This window comes from Drosophila ananassae, chromosome 3R, assembly GCF_017639315.1.
Source record: "Drosophila ananassae strain 14024-0371.13 chromosome 3R, ASM1763931v2, whole genome shotgun sequence".
Taxonomy (NCBI): domain Eukaryota; kingdom Metazoa; phylum Arthropoda; class Insecta; order Diptera; family Drosophilidae; genus Drosophila; species Drosophila ananassae.
Window position 1 is genome coordinate 25,283,101 of NC_057930.1, and position 24,388 is coordinate 25,307,488.

The window sequence follows — 24,388 nt, forward strand, 5'->3', positions numbered from 1 at the left end:
GTGAAGAGCTGCCAACTTGTGACATAGAAAGATATTTTTCACCACCACAACTAGATATTTTAGGATTTTAAAGACTTTATAAAAAATAATAGTGCCTAGAATAAAAATTATGAATGTTGAAAGTATTGTGTGGAAAAATTTGAAGACCGTAGAGTTTCAATAGGTTTTAGTTCATTATCCTACAATTTTGAATGGAAAAATATATTTCTTTTATTAAAATAATAAAAAAGAGACTAATAATTCACAATTTTAATCTCGATTTTAAATTGAATTTTAAAATGTCGTTACTGAGCACCTGAAAAAGCTAACAGGTAAGAATCCTGAAACACCGCCTGGGCACACTAATCAACAACAACAAAATTCCAACGCAACGCTTGCAAGTTCGTGCAAAAAATAAAATTCTAAAATTAGCTAGAAAGTGTAACAAAAACAAGCGCGTTGTTTTTCAAATCGTTCCGGGCTCGACGGTGCGGCTGGACATCCATTATCCTATCGGTGGGCGTGGAAACCGTAGGACCAGTCCACGGCAATTACATCCCCCTCGGGTTCCGTTCTCTTCCTCTTCTTCAGTAACTGTGTCAAAAAGGCAACAACAAAAAATAGAGCAGCTCTCGGTGCGGTTCGGTGAGAGTGAGGGTCGCTGTGAGCTTTAAATGCACAAATTGATAAGCAATTTGATTCAATTTCGTTCGGTGGAAAGTGTTGCAAGCTGCGTATAACTCGGTCGCATGAAATCAGAGCAAGCAGCGCCAAAAATATCAAGTCAGAATGTCGGAATCGAGCAATCTATATAAATAGACTGCCCTTGACAGTGTCTGGTGTGTGCATAATTTATTCGAGTGATTTTGTTCCGCGTTTTTTGAAATTATAAGCCCGCATTCGAACAACAACAAAGCAGTTTTTGTTTATTTTTCGAGCTCGGCGAACGAAGAGAAAAAGAGAGCTCCCCGCAATCAGCTGTTCGGAGCGACCGCCAAGAGCGTGCGCGCCAAAACAAAAAGAGGAAAACAACACAGGCACAGTGGTCTGCAAGCGACGAAAACTTAACAAAAACTGAAGAATTCTTAAAAAGTTAATCTCTATTGAAGGTAAGTACTCAGCATCTACTTTATTCCACACTAACTTATTCTTGTATAATATTTCAAATATTATTACATTTTCAAGTTTTTTTAAGTCGTTAATTTTAATACGCGTGTGTCAAAAACTAGTGCAAATTTCTAAACAAAAATAGTTAAAATATAGTGCAAAATGAGTGAAGAAACTGGAGACTTGGGCGGAGCTATGCCCCCTCCTACCCTGCCGGCCGGAACTGAACCGGAAGCAACGCCCAGTGCCTCCAACTTGCCGGTGCCCACGCGCTCCAATATCCCCACGCCCGCTTCTTCGGTGACTGGCATCCCAGTGGCCAGCAAGCTGAAGGCTCCGTCCAGTTTCGGGTCGACCGGGTCGGTCTCGAAGATAGGCAGGCCCTGCTGCAACCACACAACCCCAAAGGCCGGACCACCCCCCAGAGGTGAGTTTATTTTCTATATTTTCATGTTTTCCAACACTAACTTTTGAGTACTAAGAAACAGTATTAAAAAATAGAGAAAGTATTTAACAGTTAGTCGGCTATCCTGGCTAAATATTAGGGTTGCCACCTCACAGTTCTGTCAAAATCATAGTCACTTTTTAAACTTCCATGTTGTGTCATCATAAAATTAATTCTGCCTCGGAAAAGTTATTAGTTTTTTTTTAGGATTCTACATTTTTTCGGTGAAATATTATATTGTAGAAGTTGTTCCTCTTCTGATTATATAGAGTTTTTAGGATTCAACTCCCTCAATTTGATGTTAGTTTTGATAAATATTGATTAAAACTTTATCAGAAATATAGTTTTTTATACTCTTAATAGGTAAGTGTTTAATCAAGACAAGAGAAAAAAAAGCCAAGAATAGAGCAGAGAACCTAGAAAGGAGCCTTTTAAGAAAACTACTTTCTTCATAAATACTATCATCAATATAAATTAAGTTTCCTTAATTATTTTACACCCAAAACCATGTAGTAAGATCCTGTCAAATTCAATCATTGTTGTTTCACAACTCTTGACTTTTATTCAAAAAATTCTATCAATTCATGTGCAATTCCGGTTAGAACCACTGCATCCATTCATCGACAGAACTATTCACGGAGACACCCACTTGGATGTACAATAAATGGCTGCAATGATCTAATAAAGGCGATGACACACCCACACACTTGTTCCAAAGAGCACACACACTGACCTCACCCACTCGAAAGTGCACTTTTTGCACAGCCTTGAACCCCAAGAACAGTGCAAGTCTCACTTCTTTTCTGTTTACAAATAATATCTCACTTTGCGTCTCATTTGGGGTGACATGTGTGCCAGCAACCGTTTTGCTTGGCAAACAAATACTTGGGAGCATTATTTAATAATTTGGGAACACCAACGCGCTCCACTCAAGACGAAAATAAACAAAACAAATTGCCGCCCACTCTCGATTATAATTACAGAGCTGGCCCGAAAAGTGTGTTTTTGGTTTGGAGAATTATGGCCAATTAGGCAAGTGCTGCTACCATTTAATTGAGCCGCCCATTGTGGCATATTTGAGGCACGTAACCGCAGCCGTCGACCCACTAGCCCATATAACCAACGATCTGCCATCGATCGACGGGTTTTCTATTTCACCGAAGCACACTCGCTCCATATCCGATTGACAGTCGCAGTGCAACCGCGAAATGGTAGACCGCCACGGGGCAGGGTTACCCAAAATAAACACCATAAATCTTTAGAGAAATGGCAAAAGATTAGACTGAGTCACAAAGTGTAAGTGCGGCACAGTGGGTGAGAAAAGTATGGGGTGTCTGATACCTGAGATATTCCACAAATTAGAACAGTTTTCTGTGAAAGAATTTGGCAAATTACCAATTTAACTAATCCATTCTAAGCTCCACTGCCAAGAGCTCCATCCACTTTCTAAAATCTCTCCTAACGCGATGAAACGGACTGTCCGATCGCAGCACTTAATGTCACACGGCAGAGCCCGTCCGTCTCTCCGGCTCCTAATTGAATTTGTTCTGACGGATGACACAGAAAACACAAAACACACGAACGTATCTGCCAGCTAGAGTGTCTGTCTGGCCGTGTAGATACTCTGAGATACATCGTGCTGCGCACTTTGATGCCTGGTTCCGTTTCTCGGCTCTGATCCGATATGAGCACTGCGGTCGCGCCCGCTGCTCGCGGATGAGCTTATGTCACTTTTATTGATTTCGATCGGAAACCCAAAAGTAGAGCCCCTCTCCCACTGGCAGCTCTGGAAACAGAAAGCCCATTTGTCTTCGCATTTAGATACAATCCGGCAGACTTCTAATGGATGAGCGCTGTCGCAAGCGGGGATTACTCCATTAGATTCCAGATTCTAGGTTGAGAAGGGGGTCTGTTTACATCAGCAGCTCGCCGGGGGAGTCAATATTGGTATTATGATTTAATACTTTTTGTCTTATTTGGCGCGGCCACTTCATTGAGTCGTTAAAGCCGGTATAATTGGAGACACGTGTTGCATATTCAATAAAATCAGTCTCAGTCTCAGGTTTCAAGTTTGGGGAGTCTGGGGATTTTCTTAACTTTTCTCACATCTAATTTTATAATTTATTATTTTGCTGAGACTAGAGGGGTGGTAGGATCTTGGTTTCAGAATAGTTCAATAGAAATAGGGTGGAGTTAGTATCTCAGATCTATATTAGTTCGATCTAGAATATTTTAGTAAAGCTGGGGTGCAGTTAGGATCTTAGATCTATAATAGTTCAAAAGAAGAATAAGGTGGTTCTATGATACCATTCCATGAGATACCGTTCCGTAGATACAATAGGGTAGAGCTAGGCCAATAGATCTACAAGAGTTCCATATAACTTGGATGGAGTTAGGATTTAAGATCTATAAATAAAAGATTCTAAAGATCTAGGGTAGAGTTAGGATCTCGATACCATAAAATTTCCATAGAGGTAGGATGGAGTTAGGATCTTATATCTATAATAGTTCCATGGAACTAAGGTGGTGTAAGGATCACCGATCTTTAATAGATCCTTAAAGCTAGGATGGTAGAGTTAGGATCTCGGTTCCAGAATAGTTCATAGAGCTAGTGTGGAATTAGAATCTCACCCCCCTAATAGTAGTCTCCTAGTAAAAATCACTTAACTAAGACTGACTATTCCAAGATGTCCCATTTGTAAGCCTCTATCCGAAAACACTTTCTCAACAAATCCGTTCTCCTCTTCCCCAGAAAGAATCTATAAATAATTGCCTCTTATCTGCTGGAACGTTTCTCCGCGGCATCCAGCAGCCTGATCTTGGCCAGCAAGTGTGCATGAAAGTGCACGGAATGTTTGTTAATTTGTTTTATTACCTGGAAACTAAACTAAAAAACTAATTAGGCACGCATCGTTGAGCAAACCAGTCCCCTGTGACTCAGAACGTGTGGCAGTCACTTGAAAAAGATCCGTTTTGCGGGAAAGTTCATAGAAATTCTATAAATATTAAAAAGAATCTGAAATCTGCATTATCTTTATGTACTTTTAGAGTGCTAGGGATAAAGTACTTAACGTTGAGAGCCAGAGACTGGCGGCGCCGGTCGATCCATCAATATCCGATCAGAAAATGGGAAATCCAAAATCCAAAGCCATGTGGCAAGAGTGGCGGGAGCCTCGCGTTTGTTTGCAAAATATATTAAAGTACGCGTCCGTGCGAAAATAAAAAATAAAAGCAGTGTGTTTACAGCTCTTATTTTACGCGAGTAGAGTCGTTTATTCAATAAAAACACAGAAAGCGAGGCATTGCCACAGTGTCTGCTCGGCGGGGCACTGGCCAACAAAGCTGGGGTTCCGGTTGGATTTCGCACTCGCTCTCGGTTAGCTCTCCCGCTCCGAAGTATCTCAAAGTTTGCAGTTGCTTCGGAGCGCTATTCGGCGATTGCCGTTCAGTTACTTGTACGACTTTTCGCGAGACGGACGTGTTGGACGCGTGATTGCACCTCAGATGGCAGCCAATTGAACTTGATCGGCTCTATACTATAGCTTATAGTGAACACGCAAACGAAATTGACAAATCCCCAGCCCAGCAGCCACTGTCTAACAGAGTCCAGTTCATTGTTATAAAGCACATAAGCTGATTTAAGTGCCAGACGGTATAAGAACCATCTTTCAAGTCCCTTATCCAAAAGTCCAAGAGAGTAGTGCTGTGTCCTTCGAGAGTCCCTAAAAGGAAAGCATATTTCAGTGCCCATTTCTCGAACTGCTATTGTTTTGATTTTTTTCGGCCACCGGTTTCTCATATTTGTGACGACTAGTGACAGCCTTTGACCTTGGTTTAGTCTGTTGTTTTTAAATTATATTTTTATTTGGTAATCAAATGTATTCTTTTGTTTTTTTTTGTGATTCCCAAACTGTGTTCTCCAGCGTCGTGCTAGCTAATGAATATTTATTTTTGTTCTAGCCAAGCCTAGAATTTTGTGAGGTTCTCTTGTTTAATTAGTTTTTATTGCATTACCAGATAAGATAATAGTTTTTGAATTGTAACATTTTTAGTCTCTTATCTGTGCTAGCGTCTTATTTTAGGGATTGTTTTGTTTCTGGCCGAGTTCGAATTTAAAGGCCGAGATAATTGGCGAACGGAAAAAAGGTTAATAAATAATTATTTCAAATTTTCCCAAACTCTTATCTGCTGACTAACTCTGAGGAGGAGTCAGGCCTTAAGCAATTGATAGAAAAATAATGAAATTGTAGGGAAAAAAGTGGGGTTTTTTCTAAAAACTGACAATAAAATTAAAATTTTCTATGACAGCTTGAACTTTAGGTCTCAGCTCGTCGCTAATTGTGGATTTTCCGGTGCCCCCTTCCTGCGCGGACTCACTTATGCAAGCCAGTTAACACTCAAAAGCTTGTAAATGGGCTTGTAAACTCTCATTGAAATGTCGACTAAGTCGCCGCGATAACCTTAAGGCATTCTATCCAACATCCAACGCAACAACAAAAGTCCATTTGCCGAAACAGTCGAAACAACAACAGACTTCGATTGAAAAGTTGCGGTTAACCGCTAATTAGATATAAAATTTGTTTATTGCTCCGCTGAAGCCCAAAAAAAATATCATTATTAGAGAGATATAGATACGACTGATCAGTCTATAAATAAGCAAGCTGAATGGTAGGACTTTCACAGTCGCAGCAGTATTTGCATATTTTGGTCAAGAGCTGGGCTTTTAGTGCAATTTCATTGAGGCTCTCCTATTGCCAAATCCGATGGCCAACTCTTTATGCAAATTTCGATTTTGTGAATTTAGTTGTTAGCTGGTTTTCAGCTACGACAGCGTCTTTGGATAACTTTCTTTCCGTTTGTGGCTTTCTTTTCTCGGCCACGTTCCGTTCGCATAACGCACATTTCCATTCATCCGTCTGTCTGTCTGTCTGACAATTGTCTAAACATTTTGGCTCTGGCTTTGACATTGTTAGTGTTAACTGGTATTTTATCAGCGGTACACTTTTGTGAATGTTTCTACTTTATTTTTTTCTGATAACAGTCGGTGTAGAATCGTGTATAGAAATTCACTTTTATTTTTTGGTTCTATTTCTCTCTCTCTATAAGGCACTGCCAGCACAAAATGGTATAGCTGTTGCCAAGTGTTATCTTTGAATTAGAAACGAGAGTGAGATCTACAAATACTAGTACTACCCTGGGGAAGTGAAATTCTTTTCCATCTGAGACGCTGATAAGAGAGAAAGAATGTTTTGAGGCCAGGAGCTTGAAACGCAAAAAAGCCAAGACTATTGCTGCTTACACAACTGAAACAAGCTAAAATATATAGAACTATTTACTAAAGGTATCTGCGGATTACACAATCCACCTGTATATATTTTGTGGGCGGGCTGTCGTAAAGCCGCCTTTTGGAGGCATCACCTTGACAGCCCTGCTCTTCCCAGCTGCCGAACGGGGGGACTCTGCCAACCAGAAACCCAGTTCGCACCAACTTCTGAACACATTCCATATACTTTTGTTTACAGACCTTTATTATTGCTATATTTGATTTATATATACGCTGTTTTGAGCTTCCCAATGAGCTCAGCTCGCTGTTTGTTCTAGAATCGAAGATGTGTGGGTGGTGCCACTGGGGCGTATGAGCAATATCCGATGCTGCGAGATCACGTATACGCACCATTGTACTCTGCTGGCTAATTTGCATTGCCTGTTCGTTTGTCTTGCCGTTCGTTTGTGGGCATTTAATTGCGGTAAACGCTTTTCTTTGCCTAATTACGCTTCACACGCCTCGAAAATGATTTTTATTTTTTATTTATTATTTATTATGTGTCGGCTTCTTTGCTTTTCCGCCGGCGCCTTTTACTTTTCTCCATCCCCTGACTGGCACGGCACTTTAATTACAGTTTCTTTGACTAAACACAAATCGGCAATGAAAAGCTTGAACAAAAATATTGAAAAGGTGTAACCACCTTCAGTTAATTAATTTTTATGGTTCGCACAAAGGGGTTTTCTTTCTCCGGCCGCTGTCCAAGCCGATTATGAAATGGTTTTAGAGTTTGCACCTGTTTCACTTGACCATCTCGGGCAGTGATTTGTTGCCCGAATGGAGATCGTAGTTTCGTGTAAACAAACCCATTATTGCCTCCGTTTCTTCCGCACTTTTTTTTAGTTTTCTGCTTCTAATGAATTATTGGCTGAAGGAGCTCGAAATAAGCCTAATGGAAGAGTTCATTAAGAAGCCGAGACTCCAAGAAACTCTTGAATATTAGTCCGTGTATTGAATTGAAAAAAGTGAAGCCGGATGGCAAATGCAAGCAATTTAAGCTCGAACGCTTGACGGCCAACAATTAAGCAAAAATAATCACATTTTCGGTCATTTTTTCGTGTTCTGCTCGGTGTGTGTTTATTATTTTGCTTCCACTCGACTGCCTTTAATTGTTTCGTGTGCAATAAAGCTCTGAGCGAGAACAGCCAAAGCAAAAGTCAAATAAATTAACACGTCACTTACACAATGCTTAGCGGGGTGAAGCACTTGGCTAGACCTCAAGTGGCGGGTTGAGATATTCACCAGAAATATACATAGGTGCGTAAAGGAGTTCTCCAGATATCCAGTCTTTAGTACACATGCTTGATTAAATATTTGCTTCTTGAGAGAGCACCTGCCACAGTTTAAACTCCTCCCAGCTGATGATGGATGATGAACTCCCATTTAATGATGACATTAATGTCCATATGTGAGGGCCTCCTCGAAAACAGTTACAAATTGCGACACGCCCACATTTTAACTGGCGTTCGAACGCTCCATCAAAATTAATTCGAGTGGCAATAGAGTGTGGGTTGCACAACCGCAGAGAGCTTATGGCCACTGACCAAATACAAAGACATTTCGGCATTTTAGCCATTTTTCGAAGACTTATAATTTGACAAAAACAATCCCATAATTAAGTTGTTGTTTGTTTATCTTTAGATCGCAACACACGCGTCTCTTTGAATATTAATTAATCACAAATAGAGGAAAGAAATATTATTATTATTATTATTATTTTATTTTAAGAAGTATACTTTGGAAGACCACTTCTCGTGAGGGGCTTGTTTGTTTTTCTCTCATATGGCAGTTGATTGTCGAAGTAAACAAATACTGATTACAGGTGAAAAAGTCAAATGTCAAATATTGTGTGGTTAGAACTCGGAGTGGAGCTTGTTTTTGGTGGTTTCTGTCTCAATATTGATGGATTGCTCGAGTGGCATATGCTAATGAACTGAGGAGAGTTGTTTTAAGATTTTATTACCCCAGGCAGGTGTAGTGGCATTCGTTTTATGGTCAGTGGACTTTGTGGTCCAGAATATATCTGAATAAAAATCTCAGCCAGTTATAGCTAAAGTTTAACCCATCAGTGTGTATATTTTTGGGGCAAATGTATGTCAAGTTTGGGTTTTGACGGACAGGCTTAAATCAATGAGGCATTCCTTGTCATAATTATGCCAAATTGGTAATTGGATATTTTTCTGTTGGCTCTCGGGTATTATTTTATAAAAAGATAGTAGCTGTCTTTCCGCAGAATACCTGTAGTTTGAGATCCGGGAAACGTTGTCTCTCAAATGTCTTTCACCCAACACTCGCCCAGTTACGTAATCTTTTTGAAAATTGAATGTGACTCTCGGGGAGGGAAGTTGATCTGGCAGGGCGACCCATAACTAATTGCCACTTTGCACACCATTCCGAGGCCAGACTCTCTTTCTGGGCCCGTTACCATGGCCTGAATACGCCTGGCTCGGCTTAGCCCCCAGCCCTTAGCTCTAATTATGTTTTAATTTTAAGTTTTAATGTTTCTGCTCTTATTTGTGTTGCTCACTTTGCGTTTTTGTGCTTGTTTCTTTTTTTAACTTTTGATTTTTTAGACACAGCCAGCATGAGTCGTGAAAGCGATGACTTGAGTTCGATCAATTCGGCTTACACAGGTAATTATGCTTTTTATTTTTATTATTTAACATTTATTTATTGCATTTTATTAATAATTTACACATGACTTTAATTGGCTTCTGCTGACTGCGTTTTTATTTAATCTCCTTAAATGACATTATTAATTATTAATTAATTTTACCATAATTGCTTGCTGATGTGGGTGGAATTAACACATCTGTGTGAAGATCATAATTGAACATTAATAAAATTATTAATAAGAAATTAAATAGACTTGACTATGAGTCATAGGTAGAGCTAGAAATCTCAGCTAGTTATACTCGAGATAGTGTTTTGATAGACAAGTTATCTTATCAGGTCTAGCTGCTCCTCAACATGGTAATTAATTCATCGAGACTAGACCTCACTGCAGTTTTTGTTAACCTCCGAGTCAGACTATATCTACTCTCGTATGCACAGTCTCTTCTCCATCAAGTCCCACGATCTGAGGAGCAATCAATAGCCTATTAGGCCGACTATCATCGGCTATGATAAGTCATAATTTTAATCGCTTTTGGCCTTAGCCGACGGGGGAAATCCATTAGCCTGAAAGCGTCTTTATAGATGGCTTCCATCCAAAAGTGTGGTCTTGGAATGTTCATTCAACTGAGTGCCCTTCTGCTGCCAGCACATGTGTTTTCGGTTTTGTCGCATTTTTATTCGAAACACGTTCTAAGCTCTCTCGTAAAAACTGAAATTGTAATGCGAGTCAAACAGAGGAGGCCCAACCGGTTGTGTTTTTTGGGCATTTACTATATAGTATATATCTCTCGATATCTATAATTAATATATATGGGACACGCCTTGGGCGATCCGGCCCGAATCACGTAAGCATCTTCATCCGGAGAACCAGTTTTCTATTTGGCGAAATTCTAGTTTCTCGCACAAAGGTTCCTGCTGAAAGCATTTAGCATTTCCAGCAATCGACAGAATAAATATTTATAACCGATTCTGGAATTACGGATGCAGTTACTGTGCGCCCAGAACAATGAGCAGCGATTAAATCGATTCAGATAAATGCTGAATGCTATTTTAGATGTCTGGTGGTGCAGTGGCTACTCCCTAACCGGGACAGTAACTAATTTCAAGGAAGTGCTTGTAACTAAAATTAGTAAGTACTCTCAACCACACCTCCGGAAAGTTTATTTTTATCAAAAAACAGAGACTGCTCATTAAGAGCTTCACTGTAGCTGGCTGGGAACTGCCCACAGCGATCAGGAATCTCGAGCTGCAACCGCGACAGCTAATAATCAGCGTTTGTCGGCATTCGCCGGAGAGACTCGCAGATGGATTTGCATTCAACATGCCAAAAAGTCATGTAAGTTGTAAGTCAGGCCCGAAATGTGGGCAGCGCAGGCAGCTCTTTCAAAAACTGGACAAAAATTGCATCACAGCGGAGGGGAGTTGCACTCGAAAATGGCATTTTAGAGAAGAAAAATATCAGCCAAATGGCTGAAGATTTCTTCTCAGTGGATAAACCCACACCTGCAACTCAATGCCAACCTACACTGGCTACCTCAGCAGGGTAACCTGCACACAGTTTAGTTTAATTAAATGTTGTTTAATCATTTCAAAAGATAATAAGCTAGTGACATGACCAGCGCTGTTGGCTGATTTATCGCCGGGGAGCGCGCGATCGATGTGCCTTAGATGGCTGGTTAGGCCGTGTATCTTTTGGCCAGAATCGCAGTTGAATCGTGCACAAAGTGGGTCGATGCGGCGCCACACTCCACTTGGTCTGGAAACTTGGCAGCGAGAGCGCGGTGTGCTTTGATGAATCACCATCGGGCAGTGTGCTGCGTATCTGTCAGATACATGAGTTCATTAGCTGCGACACTGAATGTCAACTGCAAGGAAATCGTCGTTCGTGTTCGTCATCTAGGTGCGTGCGTATTTTTAGAATCAACAGCTACAGCTACAGCTATAGGCTGACATCGATGACGTTTCACAGTTAAATGTTGCAAATTACCTGAGAGGGAGGTCTGACAGGCGGGGGCTAAATTAGCGAAGGTAAGATCGAGTCGGGTGTGATTTATTGGCTGGCATTGGCCGGCTCAGGCTCAGGCTCTCAGGTATTACATAAAGTCAGGCACTCGCTGCGAGATACAAAACAGAACCGTAGAGAAACTGCTCCCTGCCCCTAACAATTAGTGAAAGTTGGCTGAAAAAAAAATAAAAATAGGGAACCACTCGCCAGATACACATTCAAGCGGTTACAACGCCCAATTGTGATAATTAAAAAAATAGCTATGAACATGGCTGTGAGATGGAAAATAAATTGCTACCGTCATGATGTATAATGGCAAATAATAACAAATTGTCTCGCACGATCGGCACTATCCGTATCTGGCAGATACAATTGAACCTTGAAGTTGGCTAGCGTGGCCAACACAGCGCCGTGTCATGGCTGGGCCGCTTGATTAGCCAAAAACAGTAGCCCAAGAGACACAAAAGCCCGAAGAAGAAGGCATCGTCTGCCGTAAATTAAAAAATGAACAACAAAAAATAAATAAAAGCAATTCCAACTGACAAAAACACAATTAACTACATGACGTACAGCTGAAGATGAAGATGGTGTGTATCTGTATCTGTAACTGAAGCTGAACGGAAACTGAAATCGTGAAATTGAAAAATTGAAATCTTTTGCGCGATACTCCTTTGTCTGCAAATGCAATTGTGCTTTTGAGGCTCCTGCTGTCTGGCTTTGAAAACGTTACCAAACTGTCGACAATTTAATTGATTTATGCTCTTGTGGCTCTTTCTCCGCCTGGTGGGCAAATTGGTTTGAAAGTTGGCTTTGCAATTGGAAGTGAAAGAATATCAATAAAGGTGGGGATTAGGGCTTCACGTTCTTCACTTCACTGGTAGTCCGCTAGTCTTCCGCACCATAATTGCCCCACGAACCACAAGATATATGTTGTGTCTATATTTCGGGTCTAATAACATCTCGGATTACCGTTCGCTTTTTTTGTTCGCTGCCATTTAACCTTTACCACAACTGCTTGCGGCCAAGATCTTATTAAAAAGAAGAAACCCAGCCATCGAGCCACAAACTTTCACAACCCAAAAAAAACGAGCAAATTGGGCTTAACACAAATGCGCTAATTTCTAACCAATACCCATAACTACTAAGTATATAAGGCTGTGGATGTAACCAAGTGGCAGTGGCTGGAAAAACTCGAAGCACAGCTTGTTCTCAACCTAACACCCACACGGCTAACAACCTGGCCAAAAACGCCAAAATGCGAATGCATTTTATGGAAATTCGTCTCGAGTTCTCATCTGTATGTACACTATATATACAATATCTGTGAAATACGCTATAGATCTCTATCAAGAGACCGTCAGACGCTTCACGCGCTCCTCGCTCTCACCCACATCCGATTGGGACCGCTTCTCGCCCGCTCGCCGCTCGCTCAAGTCGGAGGCTGGAAGTCGCACATCTTGTAAGTTCTTCGCCCCGCCATCGCCATCCCAGTTCTCAGCATGTATCTTTTTATCTTTTTGTATTTGTATCTGTATCTGTTTTTGTTTTCGTTACTGTTGCTGTTTGTTTCGCAAAAGATGATTATTATCTAGAGGCCACTGGGCGACGTCGCAGCTCAGGTAAGCATAGCATTCCATCTCGATTGTGGGTGGTACATGAAAAATATCTTTACTGGCTTGCTTTACTGGCTGTATCTTGTATCTGCAAAGCGAGTTCTGGCCATGTGCGCAGGTGGCTATCTTATGCATCTGGGTTACTTGCTCGCTCCTTAAACGGCCATTCGGCAGCGCAGATTTATGGCCAACTGTCAGGCGCTGTTACACGTTCCAAGATCTCAGAGATCCAGTCCAAGACATGTATCTTCGGAGGCCCAAAGTATCTTCAAATTAAAGCCTAATGAGCCCCACTCTTTGAGCCACAGTGGGTGTAATTGTGTCTCTAATGAGCCAGACGGTGGCTGTGACAATATTTGCTGACTCAAGCCGGGGGGAAGTCAAGGTCTTTCTGGGGTTAAGCAGGGCTTGAGTTTAATTCACGGGCTCTCGGGCTAATGAATTTGGGCCAGAGTCGTTACGGTTTTAATGGAAAATAAATTGATGGGGAAACTTGATCCGTAAAGTGATTAGAAAATATTAAAGTGAGAGATTAGGCAGGGTTTAGGAGGAAGTAGTAAAGGGTAGTAGGAGGAGCTTAGTAGCCTAGGTCGAAGAGTTGTTTATCAAAAATATATTATTAATATTATTAATTAGATGTTTGATGTTATGTAGATTTATGCTAAAAGATGTATGAATATTCATCACCTTGGTTATGACAAGAAACTGAATAGTAGCTTGTTTATTATTAAGGTTATTAGTGAATAAAAATAATAAATAAATCTTAGAAGCGTTTAAGGCGACAAATGATAATGCTGCTATTGAAAATTATTTAAATAGAAAAGCCAAGCAATCGTAGAGTAGCCTTTTCTGTTTTAAACACTCTTCTAGACAACGAGGCAATAAATTTCAGGCAATTGCAATTTAAGGCGTAGTTCAGTTTCAGCCAGAGCCATTGAGAACTGTGAACAAGTTGCCATATCTAATGGGTGTGGGTGGATGCAGCCAACAAAATGGAATTAACTCTCGGCCGACACGACAGACAGGCCAGGTTGGCGAATTGTTGTTATGACTTCATTGGGCCGCATGCAATTTTTATTTTTGCCTTTAATCGGCTTATTTCCTGCAATTTTCCACTTAATGGCTTTCCACTCAGACCTCTAAAATATGAACAGCCTTTCGAAATGTCTGGCGGGATTAGCACTCTAACCTTAGAAGTGGAATACTGTACAGATTGCAAATGTCAAGTCCGAGTCCGTTTATAGATATTCATTATGCGGGGGATCGCTCTCAATGGTTTTCCACTGAAGCCTGGGATATGCAAATGCCAATTGCCAATGACATCATACTGGTCTGGGTCTGGGTCTGGGTCTGGGGAGATAAATGAAAACGCAGTCAGGCCAATTTTAGCATTGTGAAGTGTACTTGATTGATGACTTAACTGCTGATAGAGACTAATGGACCCCCCAACTCGATTCTTATTTCCCATCGGACAGACCACAACAGCGCCGTGCTGACAGCCAACACAGACCAGTTCATCATCGGCCAGCGGGTCTGGGTGGGAGGCATCCGGTCCGGCAAGATCGCCTACATCGGCGAGACACACTTTGCCCCAGGAGACTGGGCGGGCATAGTCCTAGATGAGCCCAATGGTAAGATCTCAATCTTTTCTTAAAAGTAACTCTGTTAATTATTGTACTTTTCAGGCAAGAATGATGGCTGTGTGTCTGGCAAACGATACTTCCAGTGCGAGCCGAAATGCGGCATTTTCTCTCGCCTCACACGACTCACCACATACCCGATGTCCGGGGCCCAGACCCCGACCTCGCCCTTGGCCAAGAACTCGCCGGACAGATCGCGCACAGTGTCTCCAACTGCCAGCATTCGCAGCTCGATGCTCCGCAGTCCCGGGATAGGCAGTAGGTTTTCTAAAAAACGCTCTTTTTTTGTTGAAAATAATAATCTATTTAACTACCTTAGAAAACGGGTTAACCGTGGGGGACCGTGTGATTGTCTCCTCTGGTTTCGGAAGCCGTCCTGGCCTGCTGCGCTACTTGGGCGAGACCCAGTTCGCTCCTGGCAACTGGTGCGGCGTGGAACTGGACGAGGCTAGTGGCAAGAACGATGGAGCTGTTGATGGTATAAGGTACTGTGACCCGAACTTCAATAAAATAAAATATATCTCCTAAGTAATCACTCGTTTTTCTTTTAGATATTTTGATTGCAAGCCCAAGTACGGTGTGTTCGTCCCGATTGCGAAGGTCTCCCTATCGCCGTCCTCGAAAAAGACGCGACTTTCAAGGACTGGATCGAGGGAGTCTCTGACCTCTATCGGGACCATGAACAGCATCGCTACCACGAATACGTCGCGTATGCGCATGAATGCCCAGGTATAAGCGGTGTCCTTCAGAAAGGACACCTTCTCCCACCTCCACTTCCCCAACAGCTAGGCTACACTAGTTTATGTTCTTATTCTGTTGTTACCTTTTAATTGACCCATTAACCCCTGATTTGTTGATTTTATTTGAGCCCCGGTACTAACTAGTTACAATTCTAATCGCAATCCCTAGCAGCGCAAGTCGAGCACGCCCGTTAAGCCAATTCTAACGACGCCGAAATCCCAATATTCCATGCAGGTATGCTAAATGAAACAATATCTACAAAAAACACAAAGAATGTATGGTATTCGCTGTTGGTTTCCTTGGGTCTTGCATAGCTCTAATAGTTATAGGAGCTCCTAAGCATACTTAGATGGATATCCCCAATCCATTGGCGTTGTATCTTCCGATCTAATGCCACTGGGTTGGGGCTACTTCCTGTGTACATTTGTTCTTAACTTAGTCCTTAAGCCGTACAACTAACACCAGACACTAATACCCACACTACACTACACTCTACACACACTTATCCCACCCAAAACAAGACAGAATATGTAAATTAATAATAAATGTTCTGTTAATGAACTCCTTGTGCAGTTGATGCCACGTTTTTTATTACACTCTGTACGCCTAAAATGAAATCTATTCAATTATTTCCCGCACGCTTCTTCGCCTCTTTTAAATGTTTATTGTTGAATGTTTTTTGTAAATATTGCTACTTTACTTGCATGTGTGTCTGCGCTGTCGACGGTAAAGGTAATGACTCTGCCACAAGCTGCACCCTGTTTGTTTGTTTCTGTTGTACATACACCCACACACTGCCACGCCTATATACGAACTATCTGTCTACCAGTATCCTTCTTCCTATAAACTGTGTTATTGTTCAGGCATATATCATAAAAGCTTGCCTTGTGCTCTATGTGTTTCTCTACCCCTCAAACCCCCATATAGGATCTGCTGCGCGAGAAGCAACAACACGTGGAGCAGCTGATGGTGGAGCGGGACCTGGACCGAGAGGACGCCCAGAACCAGGCGCTGCAGCTGCAGAAGAACATCAACGAGGTAATTATCTTCACCGATACCATGTACACACCGCAGCCCTATGCGGACCGATCGCGACCCTATCTGCCGGCCAAGAAGCCCAAGCAGCGCCATCTGTGGGTGCCCACCACCCTCAGCAGCAGCATAACGAGCAAGTCAACAGTAGCAGCAACATGCAGGCAACCACTCCAGCAGCAGCAGCAGCAGCAGCAGCAACAGCAGCAGCAGCAACATCATCAGGCCAAGCCAAAGAAAGTTTGGTTTTGCGATAAAAAGAAACTCTTTCCAGTTGGCTGACAGCCGACAGCCCAGTCCCAGTCGCAGTCAATGTTTGCTCAGTCACTTGTGCAGTTTCGGTTTCGATTAATTGTGTTATGTTTTGTGTTCGCATTGCACCTGCCCTGCTGGCTGTTGAAAGACTAAACACACCCACACTCCCATACTACTCACTCATTGAGGAAATCATTTCCTTTTCGTTTGGTTGACTCCCTGCCTGTGTTTAACATTTATTTCTTTTTCGCAGTTTTGTGTTTTTCGTTTTGTTGTTACTTAACTCAAACTCACCTTATTTTCGGCACCTTTTAATTTTTGTTCTTAACTCACCGGTCGGTGGAAACAATGAGCCAGTCATCACTCGTCAGTCATTTCCCAAAAAATGATTCATCTGAGAAGAGTACAAATTTCACAAACCTAACTAGGCATGAAGAAGGGATTGGGCTAACAGTGGGTTAAGGGTAGGGGATTATTGGACTCCATTTACTGAAATACAGACCAATTGGCTTCGAGTCTGCCTCCATTACTTACAATCCTAATTATACATTTTTTGTGCAGGCACAAAATACCAATTTAAATATCATTTCTCGCAACTTGCGAGAACTTAACCAGAATCTTGGCGGAATGGCTCATAAATTAAGGTTCTTCCAGAACAGAATCTCTAATGATCTTTCATTTGACCTTCAGTTATCATATCTACACTACAGAGAAATTACAGCAAGTCTGGCCACCAAATAAATTATTATTATTTGCATTAAATGTTGGCACTTTTGCACACTTTGTTTCAAAACCATAGCTCTTGGGGACTATTTTGGGAGATGACTGTCTGGGATGATTCAGTTTTGTGCTTTCTGTTTGGTTACTTTTTCAATAAACTGTTTGTACTTGTAATTACATACCTGCGGGTAGCTGTTAGCCTTTTCTATTTGTGAAGAGCACTGTGAGTTTGAGTGTCGAATTAGCAACAAAATTGTACCCATCCCACCGCGCATTGCGCATCACCCACCACCCACCTTCCCACTCCCCATACTGAACTTGTATCCTTTTTAACGCAAAACCAATTAGAAAGTAGAGTCCTAGGCTGGCCCTGAACGTTATTCTTGTATGATTATAGCAAATACTGATCGAAGCGGATCGCTGGAGACGTCTGATAGCGCGGCACAGCATAAGGCTGTCTGATCTGCGACGCGAGTTCCGCGGCTGGTCGGGCAAGCACGAGAGGCACTGCATCCTTCACAGTGTCCTTACCCCGCTGGGAGTGAAGTGAATGGCCCGGAATTGGAGTGGAGTGCTCAAATTCGATTGGATTCTTCTCATCGAGAAAGAAATTGAAACTGAAGACAATGTTGAAGTCTGCACAGCGTTTTAAGCTGCTACAACCAAATACAGAATAAAAACTATCTACGAGATAAAACAAAACAGAAAAGAGTAAATAACGAAAGCCAATCATATAACCAAAACGAATAAAAAAAAAAAAATACAAAAAAACTGAATACGAAAAGAATTGGAATATGGAAAAGTTGTTCAACAATTTTTGATTATTTTTTACGAAAGCGAATTTTTCTTGCTGTTGGACTAGTTTATACGATACTATATGACTTAACTACTACTATATGAAGAGAAATACATTAACAATATGCAAAACACTATTACCCCTTTAAACGTTGTTTTATTCATGGTCTTGACTCCGATTTCTAATATTATTTTTATCCTTATCTCGATCCTTAGCTGAAAGCAAGAATAGTCGAGCTGGAGACTGAGTTGGGGGATGAGCGCAAGAAGAGCGAAGAATTGCAGTTTTCCGTAGACGAAGCTCAGTTCTGTGGCGATGAATTGAATGTAAGAGAAAGTAGATTTGAAAATCTTAGTATTCATAGACTTTGGACAGAGGATTTGGATAGTTTTTCTAAAAAATATTTATAATTTTATCTTGAATTGCTCTTCAAAGTTAAATATACTTTGTATTTTATTTTTGTAGAGTGTAGAAAGTATTCTTCTTGCTTCTAAATTAATGAAATTCAGCTATATTCTTATTAAATCCCTTAATTATTTTTTTAAGTTTAAAAACTCACCTCAACTGAAGCTAATTCTTTATAGCGGCAGAAAGTATGCTACAGATTTTTTTCAAAAGGTCCAAGCCACAAAGAAAAGCTTCAGTTAAGTAAATCGCTTTTAAATATAATATTACATTGCTTTAAATTACAAACTAAATTCAAAATATATCTATCCAAATCCTGTAGTCAGTCTATAATGAAAACTAGAGACCCAGTAATCTAAATTCCTACTCTTCTTCAGGCTCAATCTCAGGTTTACAAGGAAAAGATCCACGATCTGGAATCCAAGATCACCAATTTGGTGTCGGGTAATAAGAATCTATTTATCATTATACCAACCACGTCCATAATATATACATCCCGCTTTAGCCACGCCCAGTTTGCAGAGTGTCCCGCCGCCTGCCTCGCCTCCGGATGACAGTGCCTTGAAAGAGGAGATCGCCCAGTTGCAAGAGAAACTCGCTGCCCAGCAGAAGGAGGTGGAGTCCCGCATTGCGGAGCAACTGGAGGAGGAGCGACGTCTTCAGGAGAATGTCAAGTACCTGCAGGAGCAGAACGCCACGCTCCAGACTGAGCTGGTTAGCAAGGACGAGGCCCTGGAGAAGTTCTCGCTCTCGCAGAGCGGCATCGAGAATCTGCGCAGGGAACTGGCTCTGCTGAAGGAGGAGAACGAGAAGCAGGCGCTGGAGTCGCAGGCGGAATTCTCCCTCAAGTTGGCCGCCAAATCCGAGGAGCTGGACAAAGTCAGCACCGAACTGCTCAGGCTCAAGGTGGCCTCAGATTCGCTGGAAAGCGAGAGGGCCAACAAAACGGATGAGTGCGAGATTCTGCAGACGGAAGTCCGCATGCGGGATGAGCAGATCAGGGAACTGAGCGAGAAACTGGACGAGATCACCACCCAACTGAATGTCCAAAAGGCTGATAGCTCTGCCCTGGATGAAATGCTGAAACTCCAGCAAGTTGGAGGAGCGGAGAAGGATACTATTCTGGAACAAAGCCAAAAGGAGCTCGCCAAACTCAAGGAGGAGCTGGCCAAAAATCAGCAAGAGCGAGAGCAACTGGAGAAGCAAGTAACTGAAGCACAGCAATCAGCGGCCCAAGAGAAGCTAGTCAGGGAACAGGTGGAATCCGAAATTAGTAAAGTTAAGTTAGAAAAGGAGGCCACTGAGCAGCAGTTGACCGCCAAGCAAACCGAACTAGAAGCTTGCCAAAAGGAGCAGGCTGAAACGAACACGCGACTCCTTAAAACCCAGGAAGAAAATACTCAAAAGGATCTTCACCTGACAGATTCAAGCGCTGCTCTGAAAAAACTCCAACAAGAGCTAGAGGAAAAAGTTCAAGAGGCAGACAATCTTCTGGCTAGCCAGGAGCAGCTGAAGAAGAGTCAGGAGGAAACTGTCAAGGAGAAAGACTCACAGCTTCAGAATCTCCAGTCGAAAGTCTCCGAGACCGAAAATGCTTTGAAAACAAGCCAAACTCAACTGGAGCAACTGCAACAGCAGGCAGCTGCTTCCGGGGAAGAAGGGGCCAAAACCCTGGCCAAGCTGCAGGAGGAGATTAGCCAGCTCAAGTCGGAAGCTGAAAAAGTCCAAGCTCAGTTGAAGTCCACCCAGTCTGATGTGGAATCGAAAGCCAAGCTGCTGGAGACGGCCAATGGATCACTCGACGAAGAAGCTAAAAAGGCGGCCAAGATGCAAGAAGAGATCAGCAGGTTAGTGAAGGAAGTGGAAGAGACTCAGTCGAAGCTCTGTTCAAGTCAGACCGATGTGGAGTCGAAGACCAAGCAGCTTGAGGCTGCCAATGGAGCTCTGGAGAAGGTCAACAAGGTAAGCCCAAGAAAATATGAATCTTTCCGCACTTTTTAATCATATGTTTCCAACAGGACTATGCCGAGTCCCGAGCAGAGGCTTCCCACTTGGAAGATCAACTCAAAGATATTACTGAGAAGCTGCACGCGGAACTCTTAGCGGAACGCTCTTCCAGCACCGACTTGCACTCAAAACTGTCAAAGTTCTCCGAGGAGCTGGCCACCGGCCAGAAGGAGCTCACCAGCAAGGCCGATGCGTGGAGCCAGGAGATGCTGCAAAAGGAGAAGGAGCTTCAGGACCTTCGTCAGCAGCTGCAAGACAGTCAGGATGCTCACACTAAGCTCAAGGCAGAGGGCGAGCGGAAGGAGGCTTCTTTGAGTGAAACCATCAAGACCCTCGAGGATCAGGTGTCCAAAGCACAGATGGAGAACACGCAGCTCAGCAGTGGCACTCAGGAAACCATCAAGGACCTTCAGGAGCGGCTGGAAATCACTAACGCTGAAATCCAGCACAAGGAGAAGATGGCCGCCGAAGATGCTCAGAAGATATCCGACCTTAAGACTCTAGTGGAGGCCATCCAGGTGGCCAACGCCAACATATCCCAAACCAATGCCGAACTATCCACCGTGCTGGAAGTGCTCCAGGCGGAGAAGAGCGAGACGAATCACATATTCGAGCTCTTCGAGATGGAGGCAGACATGAATGCCGAGCGCTTGATCGAGAAACTCACAGCCATGAAGGAAGAGCTGAAGGATACCCATATCCAGGTGGATGAGGGAAACAAAAAGCAGCTGGAGCTGGAGCAGAAACTAGAGCAGGTGCAACAGAGTAGGGAGGGTGTGGAGAAAGATGCTCTGGACGCAAAAGATCAACTTACGGAACTCCAGAAATCATCCACAGAACTCAAGCAATGCCTCGAAAGCAAAGAGAAGCTGGTACTGGACATTGAAGGAAAACTAAAGGATGCCAACTCGCAACTGGAGGCCAAAACTAATCTCTCTCAGGAAGTACAGGATAAATTGGAGGGGGCTCTGGTGAGGGAGAAGACTCTGGAAGAGAAGTTGCAGAAACTAAACGAACAACTGAAGGAATCTGCTAAGACGGACAAGGAGCTTAATGAACAGGTGTTGAAGGATAAGGAAGCTGTCCAGAAACTGGAAGAGACCCTAAAGGATCAAAGCAAGCAGTGGGAAGAGCAACGCGCGTTATTTGAAGAAAAAGAGAATCACCTTCAGACTGAGGTTTCGAAGTTATCTGAGGAGTTGGAGAAAATCAAAGACAGTAGTGAGAAGGCTGTAGAAGCCTTGACTCAGGCACAGGAGTTTGTGAAGGAGCGCGAAGCGGAACTCCAGAAGGTTAAAACGCAACTTGAAACGCAGGAGCAACTAAATAAAAACCTGGAGGAAACGCTGCTAAAGGCGCAGGAAAGTGAGGGCACCTTGCAAGGCCAATCTCAAGCAGTGCTGGAGCAGCTCAATCAGTTGCAGCAAGCCAATGCCGAGCTGCAGGATGCGGTTTCCCAACGAGAAGAGGTTCTAAAGTTAGTGACACAGAAACTTGAAGATTGCAATAACCAACTGGAGGAGCAAAAGGCCAGCCACAACAAACTGCAGGACAAATTGGAAAAGGCACAGCAAAGGGAGAGGGACCTTGTGGAGGAAACATCGAAGCTAGAAGAGCAAATGAGTCAGTTGAAGGAAGCTAACGAGGAGCTTCAGAAGTCCCTGCAGCAGAACAAAACTCTGTTGGAGAAGGGCAACGAGTTCGATTCCCAGTTGGCAGAGTATCAGAAAGTCATAGATGAAATGGATGAAACGGCCTCCATGAAGTCCAAGCTGCTGGAACAGCTTCAAAAGCGGGTCGTTGAGCTGGAGGCTGCCCTTCACTTGGCCAACGAAGCACAAAAGACAGCTAGCTTTGAGATGACAGAACTGAGGCGTCGGTTGGAGTCACTCGATCAGGAGAAGTCCATGGAGATTCTCTCACTCAAGGCGCAGGTCAATGGAGCGGGCTTAAAGACAAGCGGTGGCGGCGACGTGGAGGTGAACTTTTTAAATTCTACGGTGTTGTATTATTTATAAAATTATTGTATACTTTTCTAGGGTTCCGATAATGACAGTAGCCTGGCCAAGATCAACTTCCTCAACTCGATCATTGCGGACATGCAGCAAAAGAACGATGCACTCAAAGCCAAGGTCCAGACCCTAGAAACTTTGCCAATGGACTTTACCAAGTATGGAGCTTTACAAATTTTACATTTCCATATTTTTGAAAATCTTTGTTCTAAAAATCCTAGACCCCATGCCTTCGATGTGTTGACCAAGCGAAAGCCTGCGCCTCGACTATTCTGCGACATCTGTGATGAGTTCGACAAACACGAGACGGAGGACTGTCCGATCCAGGCCGGCGAAGATCGTGATGACTCTCCGCCCCCCTCTGCCGAAGCCAACAACAACGAAAAGAAGGACCGCAAGCTTCCTGCTCCCAGGAAGTACTGCGAATCCTGCGAAGGTGAGTCGCCAATCTATCTTGCTATTCTCTGAACTAAAAAGACGTGTTTGCTCTTTTCCAGTCTTTGGCCACGATGCAAGCGAATGTGCCGACGAAGAGACCTATTAGTTCTAGAGAAAATTTTTAAATGAAATTCCTGTTTACCTTCTTTTGGAACATAGGACTGTACCGTATTGCGAGATCGATCAGATGCTATAACTTTCAACATACCTCGTCAAGGAGAGCTTCATTCTAGCTAAAAAAAAAACATTCTATTTAAAATTGTGATCTTGCGTTTTAAAAGATGCGTGGAATGTAGTCTTTTTTAAATTGTTTTTATTTATTTAATGCGATGTGTAAATCACTTGCGGTTGTTTCGTATTTTTTGAATGTAAAAATAGTGTAAAAAGGAAAAATTAAAATTACAATGTGGAAAGAGACAGTTTATTCAGTTATTTGATTTTATCTTATTTAAATAATAGTATAGAGTTAGTCTCCGCCCTCCTTCTTCTCCTTAATGGCGTCCTAGAAAAAGATTTTTATGAAAATATTACTGTCCAGAGGGAAGTATATAATATCCTACTTTAAATCGCTCCTCGAAGAGGGACAACTCGGCCAGCAGATCGGTTATGGCGTTCATGAAGGCTTCTTGCGGAGAGTAGTCCGCTGTAGTCTGGATTCGGATGACGAACTTGTGCTCCAGGGGATGGGGCACTTTGTAGCCGGCAAACAAAACATTCGGGTCCTTCAACAGTTGGCTGCAACGAAATAAGTGAGTCAATTGTGGCAACTAAAGGTAAGCGTGTGCTCTTACTTGCGGATCATGTTTCCCAGAGTGTGGTCCTCTTTATTTATTGTGAATATAGCCGCGTTTGTCACTTTTGTGTCCAATTCCTTGATGATTCTGCCAAAACAAAAACAAAGTTAGTTAAATGCGTTACCCCGACTTTGCTTGATTAGTATACTCACTTCTTCTCGCCTTCATACAGCAGGAATGATTCGAATGTGGGTGGTGCGTTCATTTTGTTTAGTTTATTTGTTCAATTTCAGAAAAATACGAATTGTTTACTATATTCTGCACGCTTAGATATTTTTTAGCTTAGTGAATGCCCTTGGAGCTATCGATAGTGCATCCGATATGTACGCTCCAACAGCTGATAATGCACATCACTAGATTTAATATTCGATAGTTTTACCGGTTCGTATATATCGATAAATTAGTCCACCTGGTAACACTAGAATTTTTTAATCAAGCGCTTAAAGCTCGTCCTCCCCTT

The 24,388-nt window shown here is 42.6% G+C and overlaps 2 protein-coding genes across 18 annotated transcripts; one reads left to right on the plus strand and one right to left on the minus strand.

Moving 5' to 3' along the window:
* Positions 1-310: 310 nt before the first annotated feature.
* Positions 311-23,551, plus strand: LOC6497613 (restin homolog). Of its 17 annotated transcripts, none has more exons than XM_014906265.3 (18): positions 312-1,088; positions 1,165-1,513; positions 9,428-9,487; positions 12,815-12,934; positions 13,053-13,094; positions 14,564-14,719; positions 14,774-14,986; positions 15,048-15,213; positions 15,280-15,457; positions 15,638-15,703; positions 16,397-16,507; positions 18,488-18,598; positions 19,055-19,121; positions 19,183-20,639; positions 20,696-22,663; positions 22,724-22,854; positions 22,918-23,132; positions 23,194-23,551. In XM_014906265.3, exons 2-18 carry the CDS (start codon positions 1,249-1,251, stop codon positions 23,238-23,240), a joined length of 5,373 nt encoding a protein of 1,790 aa, XP_014761751.1. In that variant the 5' UTR covers positions 312-1,088; positions 1,165-1,248; the 3' UTR covers positions 23,241-23,551. The 17 variants fall into 17 exon arrangements, with proteins under 17 accessions (XP_014761745.1, XP_014761751.1, XP_032307565.1 ...); XM_032451674.2 differs by having other exon boundaries at positions 15,641-15,703; XM_032451675.2 differs by lacking the exon at positions 15,638-15,703.
* LOC6497920 (DNA-directed RNA polymerase II subunit RPB11) lies at positions 23,534-24,275 on the minus strand. Its single transcript, XM_001961677.4, has 4 exons — positions 24,081-24,275; positions 23,926-24,015; positions 23,695-23,869; positions 23,534-23,636 (listed from the first exon to the last, which is right to left on the minus strand). Exons 1-4 carry the CDS (start codon positions 24,131-24,133, stop codon positions 23,601-23,603), a joined length of 354 nt encoding a protein of 117 aa, XP_001961713.1. The 5' UTR covers positions 24,134-24,275; the 3' UTR covers positions 23,534-23,600.
* Positions 24,276-24,388: the final 113 nt, after the last annotated feature.